The 12028-nt window shown below is 41.6% G+C and overlaps 2 protein-coding genes across 3 annotated transcripts in view; one reads left to right on the plus strand and one right to left on the minus strand.

Annotated features, from left to right (window-relative positions):
* The window catches only part of Nkx2-4 (NK2 homeobox 4), a 1416-nt gene extending 265 nt beyond the window's left edge, over positions 1-1151 (plus strand). The window contains 2 exon segments of the mRNA XM_023720150.1: positions 1-190; positions 550-1151. The exon segment at positions 1-190 is cut by the window's left edge and continues 123 nt beyond it. Of these exon segments, the coding sequence (XP_023575918.1) occupies positions 1-190; positions 550-1151 (792 nt within the window).
* Positions 1152-6825: 5674 nt separating this feature from the next.
* Xrn2 (5'-3' exoribonuclease 2) overlaps positions 6826-12028 on the minus strand; it is a 91534-nt gene continuing 86331 nt past the window's right edge. For both annotated transcript variants that reach the window (XM_004635585.2, XM_023720146.1), the window contains 2 exons: positions 9425-9563; positions 6826-7370 (listed from right to left, as the gene is read on the minus strand). In XM_004635585.2, the coding sequence (XP_004635642.1) occupies positions 7305-7370; positions 9425-9563 (205 nt within the window). In that variant the 3' untranslated portion in view covers positions 6826-7304. The remainder of the gene's footprint in view (positions 7371-9424; positions 9564-12028) is intronic.

The raw sequence follows: 12028 nt of genomic DNA on the forward strand, positions 1-12028 counted from the left end.
GCGGCGGCCGCCACCTACCACATGCCGGCGGGCGTCTCGCAGTTCCCGCACGGCGCCATGGGCGGCTACTGCAACGGCGGCCTGGGCAACATGGGAGAGCTGCCCGGCTACGCGGACGGCATGCGGGGCGGGGCGGCGGCCGCGGCCACCGGCTGGTACGGCGCCAACGCGGACCCGCGCTACTCCTCAAGTGAGCGGGGCTGAGGGCGGGCGGGCAGGTGTTTCCCGCCACTAGCTAAGCGCGGGCGCGCGAGGGTCCTGGGACCCGACCTGGGGGCCGCGGGGGGTCCTGGGACCGCAGGCTGTCCTGGTACTCCGCCTGGGCGCCGCGGCGTTCCTGGGAAGGCGCGGGGCTCGCGGGGGCTCCTGGGACCCCGAGGCGCGCGGGGGGTCCTGGGACCCGGGCTGAGGCGCGCGGGGGCTGCTGGGGCCCGGCTCGTTCGCGCCGTCGCGTGTGGGTAGCCGGCCCGAGGCGGCAACTGTGACGGGGAGCGGGGGGCTCCAGATCCCGTGGGCCCGACGCTCAAGGCCGCCCCTTGCCCTCCCCAGTTTCCAGGTTCATGGGGCCGTCGGCGGGCGTGAACGTGACCGGCATGGGGTCCCTGGGCGGCATCGCCGACGCCGCCAAGTCGCTGGGCCCGCTGCACGCGGCGGCGGCGGCGGCGGCGGCTCCGCGCCGGAAGCGGCGCGTGCTGTTCTCGCAGGCGCAGGTGTACGAGCTGGAGCGGCGCTTCAAGCAGCAGAAGTACCTGTCCGCGCCCGAGCGCGAGCACCTGGCCAGCATGATACACCTCACGCCCACGCAGGTCAAGATCTGGTTCCAGAACCATCGCTACAAGATGAAGCGGCAGGCCAAGGACAAGGCGGCGCAGCAGCTGCAGCAGGAGGCCGGCCTGGGCCCGCCGCCGCCGCCGCCCTCGCCGCGCCGCGTGGCTGTGCCGGTGCTGGTCAAGGACGGCAAGCCGTGTCAGAACGGCGCCGGGAGCGCTGCGCCAACGCCCGGCCCGCCGCCCACGCCCGAGCTCGAGGAGCTGTCGCCCAGCCCGCCCGCGCTGCACGGGCCAGGGGCCGGGATGGCGCTGGACGCAGCCGCGGGGGACTACGGCGGGGGCGTGCTCGGCGCCAACCTGCTCTATGGCAGGACGTGGTGAGCGCCCGGCGCCCAGGACCCGGGCCGAACGGGCGTTCGTTGCGCCCGGCGACCCACTCTGAGCGCGAGCTCGGTACTCCTGAGCCGCAGGCAGGGGACCGGCGGCTTTCCAGGACCCAGCTCTGTCACCGGACTTGTAGGTGGCAACCTTCCGCTTCCAGAAGTTCCTAAATACACGAAATGCTGGCTGAGCACCGCGTTACTAAACCGAGAGCGAGTTTTAAAAGTTGGAAACTTTATTGGTGTTTGTCGCTCTAAAAACCAATCCAGCTTCAAGCAGTGAAAGTTTTTTCGACATGGAATTGATCTTGGGAGATTGATTTTCGAAGGGCACCCCCTAAGTGCAATTTCACTAATGTTTCAAAGTAAATCGAATTGTAACTCGAAGTGGATCGTAGGATCTTACACATAGCAACATTATTGCAGAGGAATTATTGCCATTTAGGTAAACTAGAGCAATGGAATCAAAAGAAAATTATATGGCTCGATATAACGTTTCAAATTTAATGCTGATTTCAAAAGGTCTTTGTAATTGTTTGGCAACCGTATTTGTATTATTTTAGAAGAGGGCCCTTCCTACTCACCAAGGCAAAGCTCACCAAAAGAAGGCTTGTACTTCTTATATGAAATCTGGTTTCTCCATCCCTACTGATAAAATAAATACAGCCTGTCGTTCTATTGACATGGTATTGACTCTTAAACATATTTTTGTCCGAATTTGAAGCAAGTAAAATTGCTGAAATTGACATCAATCTATATTTCAAAGCACGTGAAGAAAGAATAAGGCGATTTATTGAATTGTAATCAAGAATAACCAAAATATTTATAATTTTCATAATATTTAGAACTTAGTAGGAGTTGCACCGGTTTTGTTGGTGTTTTATTGTATAAATAATGTATTTACTCTTTACTATGCCAATTTGTATTTCCTATGTTTCAAATGAATATTTAAATATAATTTAAAAGAACCTTAAGTACTTTTTCATAAAAGTCAAGTGGTCATTTCTTTTTCATTAAGTATATAGGGGTTTGTGGCTTAAAAAAAAAAAAGTTGACATAATGTGACAACCTAGCCCAGTTTACTCATGATTGAAATAACTGGGATTGGAGGGAAAATATTGAGGCAGCTGAATAATGTGTTTATAAAATTAATGTAGTTTAATAAATTCAACAGAGCACCATTTACAAATGCCAAAAAACGAAGTGACCAGAAATCCCAAACCTCTTCTAAGTTAGAGGTTTTAGAGTAACTGTTTTAGGACTGAAACATTTTGTTTCATTTCATTGTTTGAAAATTTTTCTCAGTATGCAAAGTGAATTCATAGAAAAGTGTTATAGATGTTAAACTTAGATTTTCTCTAAACTGCTTTATAAAGTAAAGGCTCTTAAAAAAACAAAACAAAACAAAAAAAAACCTCCATTCCTTTCACAGAGGGGGAAAAGAAGCAAAGAGACTGCCTTTTATCAAGAAGTTGTGAATGCATTTTGTGGAAAAGATTTAATTTTTTAAAACATTTTACATAATTTCAGCAGGCAAATTAGTATTAAAATGATACAATAAACCTCCAGGAAAATCTATTGGACTTTTCTATATTGATGGATTGATGTCAGAAAGAAATGTTAACCAAGGTAGCAAAGCTATAATGTTTAAAATGCTTCTTTATAGCAGATCCCATATTTTAGAAAATACATTTTAGTTTGCATTTTTTTAAAACATCCCAGTACCTACAAAACCAATAATGGTTTATGACCCAGGGCACATAATAATATTTTTAGAGAAAATTAGTCTTGATGGGTAGTTTTTTATTAATAATGTATTCCTGGTGAAAAGCATCCCTTCTCTATGTAAAAAATATCAAGGGAAACATTTTCATTCAGTATTTTCTGCAAGTGTGCTTAGTGTAGCTGTATTTTTTTTCCCATTCAGCGTTCTTTTAAGTAGTGAAAGACCCAAACCAGAAATAATTGCTACAGAAGGCTTAACATTTTACACCCAGAAACTGTGTTTAGGTGTATATATCCTGAAATTAGGCAAAGGTTTGGTTCCTGAAACAGGGAAAGAAAATTTTTTACCATAGAATCCTATCTTCTGATTAATGCAGAGCAAGAGCTTTCTTCTTTTGCACTAGTGCTTTGCAGATCTTTTATAAAAACACAAGCAGCCAGACTAGGTGAAACTCATTAACTGAAGAGGGGGATAAGTGTCTCCACATCCAAGAGGGAAGCCTGGCGCAGGGTCTGAGAGGGACAAAGCCCCCTCAAAGTTTAGCGGAGGCCACAGCAAACCTCGGTTTCAGAATTGCTAACTGCAGATGTGACATTCTCCTGTCTATTCTGGGGTCTAACTTATCTTTTCCCATTGAGGCACGGAAACCAAAACCCAGAATCAAAGTAGCAGAGAGGACCAGCAGGATCACAGGTACTTTCTCTAATCTGCATTGGGGTATAAATTGAAGTGTCTGTGTGTGAGTGTGTGTACCATTTTGAAGGCCACAAGAAGGGTGTTTTGTATACGGAAGGGTGAGGGTGTAACCCAGTTGTGTTCTATTTAAGGCTTTACTTAGAACCACAGCCTAAAGGTCAAAACAAGTAGTCAATCAGACTTCTATCAACACAGATGTTGTGTTCAAGCTCTTTTCTGCTAGCCACTGTTTACTTTCAATTTAAAGCAAATCAGACTCAGTCCTGTTCCCTAAATGCAAGCACCTTCCATAGACCTGCTTTGTTAATGCATTGAATAGATGATTTAGAAAGACAAAGTTTGTGAACCATAAAGATGTAGCAATTAGATTTTTAGACATGAGTTTGTGTATGTGAGAAAATAATGCATTATGTGGTGATCACATAAATAGTTGTAATTCCTAACATGGATGTATTCTCTGGTGGTGTTAATATGATACTAATAGTGTGTGGATGGAGCCCTGTAGGGTAATTATTTGGGTCCAGATTTTTTAAATGGTTACTTGCCATCCCAAACCCAGTGAGACAGGAGACAGGATATGTTTTATTAAATATAAGAAACCTTTTACTGCTAGTGAACATTTATGAGCACCTGGGAAGTGTCCAGAGGCTGCCTAGACTGGGATCTACATCCACATTCTATCAGGAATGTTCTCTCTAGTAAGTACTGAGATTGCTCTGGGATTCCAAGATCGCTTTTTTTTTTTTTTTTTTTTTTTTAAAGTTTAGAGGTAACTGAAGGTCCTGGGAGAGGTTTTATAGTTTTGTTTTTCCTTTCAAATGTTTACTTCCATGTGAATAAAATGCCTTTCCTTTTTAAAATTCATTTAGGTCATTGTTTAGGTGACTTCTAATGACATTTTAACCATGAACATTGGCCTAGCTGAAAGCTGTGCATAGTCGGCAGTAGTGAAGTGCTCTAGCTCTTTCACACAAACTAAAGCACGTTCACCCGTGATCTTTATTCTTTAAATATGGTATAAGGAAACAAGCCTTGTGTTCGACGTAATCCCAGTGGAGGAAACATCCATGAGAATGGGCCGTTTGTTATTTCATTCATTTGGTGATTTTTTGCTAAACAGTCTGGCAGGATATGTTTCCTGACCCTTGTAGGGCAGGAGGTATCTGACGAAGGCGACAGTGCTAGACAGCCAAGCTGCGATGTAGGACAGGGCTACAGGAGTATCCAAATTTTAGATTTCTAATAGATGAATTTGGCTGCAGCTGACTTGGACCTCGGGGAAAGAACAGCTTCCATTGTTATTTTCTACAGGTTCTGCGATCGCATTTGCAGAGCGCTGAGTCGGCGACCCTGGGCGGGGTTGAGAAGCTGCGGCGCCCCCGCAAGCACCCAAGGGCTGCGGTAGCAGCAACCAAGTTCAGTTCCAAGCTCCAGATTCGGCTGCGGGATAGTTGGGCATCCGGCCGCACCCCACGGACACTCCGCTGGGAGGGGCTGGGCCAAGGACCTAGCAGCGCCTGACCAAGGAGCAGTCCCGCGCTCAGCGCAACACGCTGCCGGTTCTGCAGCACCCACCCAATCAGTCTTCTGCAGTGACAGTCGGTAGCCCGCTTTGCTCTTGTACGCTCTCGCATCTGCGCTCCAAGGGGCAGACTGCTGCTCCATACAGGCCGTCCCCAGGTTCTAAGATTTTAAAAAATGTGGAGCCCTGAAAAAAAATGTACCTTTAAGTACAATCAATGATGCAAAACTGGCCCACTGACAGTGGACTTTATTTGTAATGGTAAACATCCCACTCTGAAGTTCTGAAAAGAACTTTGCTTTAAACAATAGGGCATTTTTTTGTAGATTCAGCCTGCATAGCTGAGCTGGAGAGCTCAGCAAGTGAAGGAGCCGGCCCGGACCTGGAGGCCGTGGGCATGCATGCTGAGCCACCCCAGACCTGGCCTCCACTTCTCAGAACTTTTAATTAGTCCACGTTTGCAGTAAAGATTACATTCATTGAGGGGAGTTGGTACATGTAACATGACACATCTGCAAAGGACCTAGTTCCCAGTCAAAATACTTTAAACCGTCAAAAGCTGAATTAAATGCAGTCTCATGAAGGCTTAAAATAAAATGCAACCAAAACTAATGGTCTGATAAAATATGATGGGTAGTGGGTACCCCCAGGGCTTTCTTTACAGGCTTTACATTTTAAACATTGCAGTTAAATTTACAGCAGACAACATTATCACCTACCACAGAGTGGAGGTAACATGAAATGGTGTTGGCGATTCCTAATGCGGAGCGTGTCATATTAACCCACACTAGCAATGAACTCATTAGCTTCAAAATGCCTTCCTATGCAAGCTTACAGTGAGATTATTTTTCCCCACATAAAAATTAACAAGTGTGCGTAAGCTGAATATTAACACCAAGATGTCCTAAATCAGGTCTCAGAGGTATCTTACACTTAGGCTGAGTCAGAAAGACTGAGACAAAGCAAGTCATAGTATGTGAAATTTAAGTGTTTTTGTAGTACAATGAAAATGTACATAAAGGTGCGGTATATGAATTCCAAACATATATTTAAGGAATATACTGTACTTAATAGCAAGGAAAAACAAACAGAACTCTATGAACATTTTAAAATACTAAGGAGCATAGGAAATTTAGCTATGAATTACATTTTTCAAGTTTTTAAAGATTTTAGCACAAATCCTTAAAACTGAAACATGTCTGTGAAATTTATAAAAATATAAGTAATTTAATCTAAGACTTTATCCAGTAATGTATTAATAAAACAAAAACTTTTGTTTTATTGTCTTGCTGAACATCTCTTAAAAACCTCTACTTAGCTGGGCATGGAGGCAAACACCTGTAATCCGAGCATGCTGGGAGGTTGAGGCACATAGATTGCAGGTTTGAGCTAAGCCAGGGCAATTTAGCAAGACTCTTATCTCCAAAATACTACTACTACTACTACTACTACTACTACTACTACTACTACTACTACTTCCACCACCAGTACTAGTACCACTACTACTACTCCTGCTACTACTACCAGAATAAAAAGCACCGAGATGAATACAGCCCAGTGTGTAGGACCTGAACAGTACAGGGGTTCAGAGAGGGGGCGCATTTTCTTTGTATCTTCATTGACTTGCCTGTGACATCTAAATGCAGAAACAAATTGTTTCTGCAAAAGCTAACATGTTTAGTCAAGATTTTCAAAGCAGAAATACTGTCAAATAACACAAGACAACAGAACTTTTAAAGTTTAACTTTATTTTTTTTATTAAAGTCCAGAAATTTCTGTAAGACAAGTACATTAATGAAGTGTTTCCAAAGAACAATATATACTCTAGTTTGCTGAGGATTTCAGCTCAAAGAGCTCATACCTAATTCCTGTGCACTAAAAATCAGCATGGATCGTAGATGATCTAGAATACACTGTGTTTTGAAGACCACAGCTAGTTTGATTTTTAACCATAATGAAAAACAGTACTAATTCCATCAAATATGTTTTACAAGCAATTATAAATTCAGATCCACTGTATTATGCAATACACATCTTTGGAAAGCAACATAAAACAGTGAGATCAGACCAGTAGAAATATACACAGTTAAAAGAAATACACAAAGTACTATAGTTTTATTAAAAACTACTACTTGAGAAAGAAATCTCCTTTCCACAAATAGCGTAAAACTGTAGAATGATCAAAGGATTTGGGAAAGCTTTACAAAAGCTTAATTCCAACTGTATCTTCCTGAGGGTGGTGGCAAAGGGTATTTTCTTCCTTCTCTGGGATATCCCTGAAAATAAATCAAACAAAGTGTTTATTTTGTGAATTAAAACTCTTTTAAATTGCAGATTACAAAGCTTGCAAAGAATTTTACATCTTGGTATAAAAACACATCATAAAGAAGCTACATATGTCTTAAGGTCCATGGAAATGTCTATTAAGTAGGTACGTGGAATTCAGAGCTTTCATACAAACTTAGTGCAGAACTAGAGAGTAGCCCAACAGCTACCACTGAAAACTAAGCAAATAAACCTTCCCTGAACCAAAGAAATTCCCTAAAACACACACAAATGAGCAGCAGCAAAATGCTTCATGTAAACATCTATGGACAGCAGTTCTCAATTTTCTCACCATCCCAAACGATAATTTGAGTCACTTGGTGGCTAAGAAAGTCATTCTGTTAGAGCCTGCTGAGTCAGCTAGACAAATCAGACAATTAATGAGAGACTTTTACTGCTTTGGTGAGAAATAGTGGAGCTTTACTGACAAAATTAAGATTATCATTAAGTAGTGACATGTGTAATATATCCTAGCATGCTTGTGACATTTCTGTACAAGATAAACATGACAGCTCTTCTGTAATAACCTTCCATCTGGAGACTGGGGTATAACTCAGTGGCACTGTGCTCAGCCAGTACATGAGATCTCTAGGTTCTCTATCTAGCATCATAATACCCTAGGAGAAAAGGGTTTCTTCTTGGCAGTACGGGGGTGGAACCAGGGCCTTGTGCATGCTAAGCAAGCACTCTCTCTGAGCTGAACCCCTAGGTCAGCAGAGTTCCCTGAAATGAAAGGTTCTGACAGAAGGCAGGACGATGAGGACCTGGCTAGCAGTCCGGGGAGCCAGTCCCCCAGCTCTCCTGCCGAGCTCTTCATTCCTGACTTGGAAAATGAGATGACTGGACTTAACCTTCTATAAAGTTTCTGCTAGTTCTGCATTCATTTCAAAAATGCTCAAATTTAATTTGTTTAGTGCTGTCTAGAGTCCAGTAGTACAGATGATCTCAATTTACTGATGTGACTTTTAGAGGTCCTGGGTTGAATGAATTCAAAGTAAAACACCTTGAACTGACTTTAAGGAACTGTAACAGAATTCTCTCAAGAAGCATTAAATATTTGCAATTAAGGTTGAGTTTTTTATGAAAGGTTGAGACTTGTGAGAACACATCAAAAACCATAAATTTTTTTTTCCTTAGCTGTCAAAAAAGTCTTATATATTAAAAAGCATACATGGCAAGAACCAGAGTAGAAAATAAATATGCAAAACACTGCAGAAGGCCTGTGGGCAACTCCAGGTAAGCAATTTACAAACCACTCCACCGCACTGCAGGAGCCAAACTCCACAGATAGCACACATGCTGAACCATCACTTTTCAATCCTGTTTTCTAGCAAGGATTTGACCAAAGAGCAAGTAAATACTGACCAGGGTGTCAAACTGGCTGGGTAAATTATGGTAAATAGATCGCAGCTTTAAATATTGCTAAAACTGGATGCACAAAAGAGAACTACGCTTACATCTACTCAAGTTGTCTATGAAGTGTGATACTCATTCAGTGACATAGTTAGTGCTACTTAGTAGGAAAATATGTGGAAAACCTTTTCAAGTGGAGAGATACCACAGAGAAGTCAAGACCAGAGACTTTCAGGATGAACAGACAAGAGCTAAACCAGAAAATGCTTACTTTCAGCTCCCAGAAAATTTTCATGTGTTATAATAGATCTAGTTTCTGTTAAAGACTGGTACCCCTTAAAGGAAAAACAATGTGTTTTAATGACTGTCTTACCTTTGTGCTACTTAGCACTGACTACTGTGATTAAAAGGGTTTCTTTTAATCACACGCTGGAGCGTCGTCTCTAGTACTTCTGGGGTATACATGTGGGGAGGCAGATACTGTACTTAAATATATGTCAAATAATGGACACAAGGTCAGCTAAGCTAAGCTATTCTACTGACATGTTCTACTGACATGTTCTCAGAAATAATGGGAAGAAAATGTGAGTCCCGTAAAGTAGAAATACAAAGAAAGCAGTTTGCTTTTTGGCCACCGCCTGTACTGCATTACCTGTCTTCCTCCACGATCATCTCGCCGGGGTGGATACCCGCCAGGCCCAGCTAACATCTGGTACTGGTTTGGCTGGAAAGCTGCGTTTTGGGATTGGAGCATACGGTTCCACGGCAGCAAAGGCTCCGCCCCAACACCTCTGTAGAAAAGAACCATGTATGCATTAGAAATTAAAACTTGTTACACAGCACGAAGCCTAGCACTGGTAGGCATCATCTCTGATATGCCTGGATCTTCCACATGGGATATATAATATCAGAAACAGCTTCATGTCTCATACATGGTATAGTCAAACAAATTTCATGAGGCATCTGTATTTATTAAAAAAGATATTCAAATGTAACTGAATCAGGTTTGACTTTTAAAAATTGTTCAATTGTGAAATTGTCTTTCTTTTCATTTGAAGATCTGGATCCAAGATCACCAAGTTGGTTATGTTTTTGATGCTATCCAAAGAGTATACATCTACAGGACAAGAGAAGGAGGCTTTATTTTTTTAAATGTCCAGACTTGTTCTTAGAATCTATTCTTTCTAGTTAATTGCAGGTTGCAAATGAATTCTTACTGCTGAGTATTTTGAATCCAGGGTAGGGGACTTGGCTGCTTTTTCCCATCCATTATTCTGCTCAATATGTCAGAAGGTCTGATCGGGAGGAAACCTTTTCAAGTTCTATTGATGCAGCTTTCAATTGACCACGGTGACCTAGCAACATGAGCACTAATTGGCATGGGCTGACTGGCATTTGGTATACAGTTTACATGGGAACACAGATTCAACAGCTATTATAACCCAGTTTGCTGTCCCAGATTATTAGTTGAAAGAAATGTTTTAATTGTCTTTAAGTGCCTATTTTAACTTTGCAGATACAAAGCAATAGGTATAGAGTACTAAATCGTAATTTAACTTAAAATTGTAAATATGTAGCAAAGATACACCTTTAACAGCAATCACCATTTAAGGCAAGTTACTCTTTGAGTAACTACTCATCTTCTGATTTATAGGTCTCACTACAAAGAACAAAAAGAAGCAAAATTCTTTGGTATATTTTAACATGAAGTTTTGAGACCACTGATGATGTTAAGTAGAGCGCAATAAAATTTTACACTACTGAAGTGCTGACTAGCTAGTATGGTATCACCTAACACCATATCAGCATATGAATTTCACTTCTTAGGAAAAAAAACTCCCAGGAAAAAAGCCTAACGTTGAACTCATTAGGTAACGCATTCTCCTCACAGCTATTCAAGCCCAAGTTCATCTCTAGCCTCCATTCTTTTTCCCTTAACTTGAGGTTTGTGTTAAAAAACAAATCAAAAACTCAGCAACAAAAAAACTCCACAAAGATAATTACTTTCGTGTGACATCTGAAAGCAAATAGCTCTCTGAAGAACACTAGAATGGTCAATGTCACTCTTTACAGTTAGTGGCTAAAACTGGAGCTCTACCATAACTGGCTGTGATTAAAAATAAAATTCAAGGTCTGTATCTTTGAAAGAAATGTGCATATTTAGGACTTTGAGTTACTGGCCAGGCTCATTATTAGTACAGATTCTAGCCAGAATGCCTCATCTACTTCAGCAGGAACAGTGCGAATGGTGAGGTGTGGGGAGGGGCGAAGACCGGCACTGTGACGAGGAGGCTCACGAGGGCCGAGCCAGTGTGCAGAACCCCAAGTCACAGTTTAAAAATATGTACCTCTCCTTTCTGTTCAAAACAATCACTAGTATTTTTTTTTTGGTGGAGCCAGGGATTGAACTCAGGCCCTTGAGCTTGCCAGGCAAGTGCTTATTCTACTGATCCATCTCCCCGGCCCCAATCACATATTTTTGACAATGATACCTTTTATGATAAAAGTCATTAATTAGAACTAAGAACAAAGTACCAGTGATATGCACTATCCTCTTCTATTTAACAGAAAAGTCTTTATTTTCAAAGTAATTATATTTGTATTATTAGTTTGTAAATCAAACTAACAAACAAACTAAAATTTGCTTTGGAGTATGTGCTCAAATCTCAGCTGGAGACGCTGAAGCTGACACATTTTAACCAACTAGCAGTTAGAAGCTGAGGCAACATAATCAGAGCATTTAGCATCAAGGTAGAAACAATATTCGTAAACTTTCCAAGTGATTAGCAAGGTGAGGTCTACCAATTTGGAGTGTTCTAATTTATGTTTTTTAAATTTTTATTTTAAAGAAAAAGATACAATAAATAAGAAACTAACAAAAAACAAAATTCCAAAACAATAGGAGGGTAACAATAGTTAATACATTGTGTATTGTTATCTTTAAATTAGTTATTCAGAGTATGGAAGGTTAGTGTTTAATTATCTAAATAATATTAGCATAGACCTATCCTTTCAATGAACTTAGAGAAATTAATAGTATAACTGTATTTACTACCTTGTGCATGTGTATCTATATTTTCCTTTTGCTTTTCCCTTCCTTCTTTTTTCCATTTCTCCAAACCAGTTTCTCTCTCCTTTTGAGGTTTCTTACCATTTTACAATATCTTTTGTACATTTTGGATCTTATTTACTCTTTCACATTCTCAACAATATGAGACAATACAATGTTTACACATTTGCATCTGGTAGATTGTTT

The sequence above is a fragment of the Octodon degus genome, unplaced genomic scaffold, assembly GCF_000260255.1.
Source record: "Octodon degus isolate 3935 unplaced genomic scaffold, OctDeg1.0 scaffold00073, whole genome shotgun sequence".
Classification (NCBI taxonomy): Eukaryota; Metazoa; Chordata; class Mammalia; order Rodentia; family Octodontidae; genus Octodon; species Octodon degus.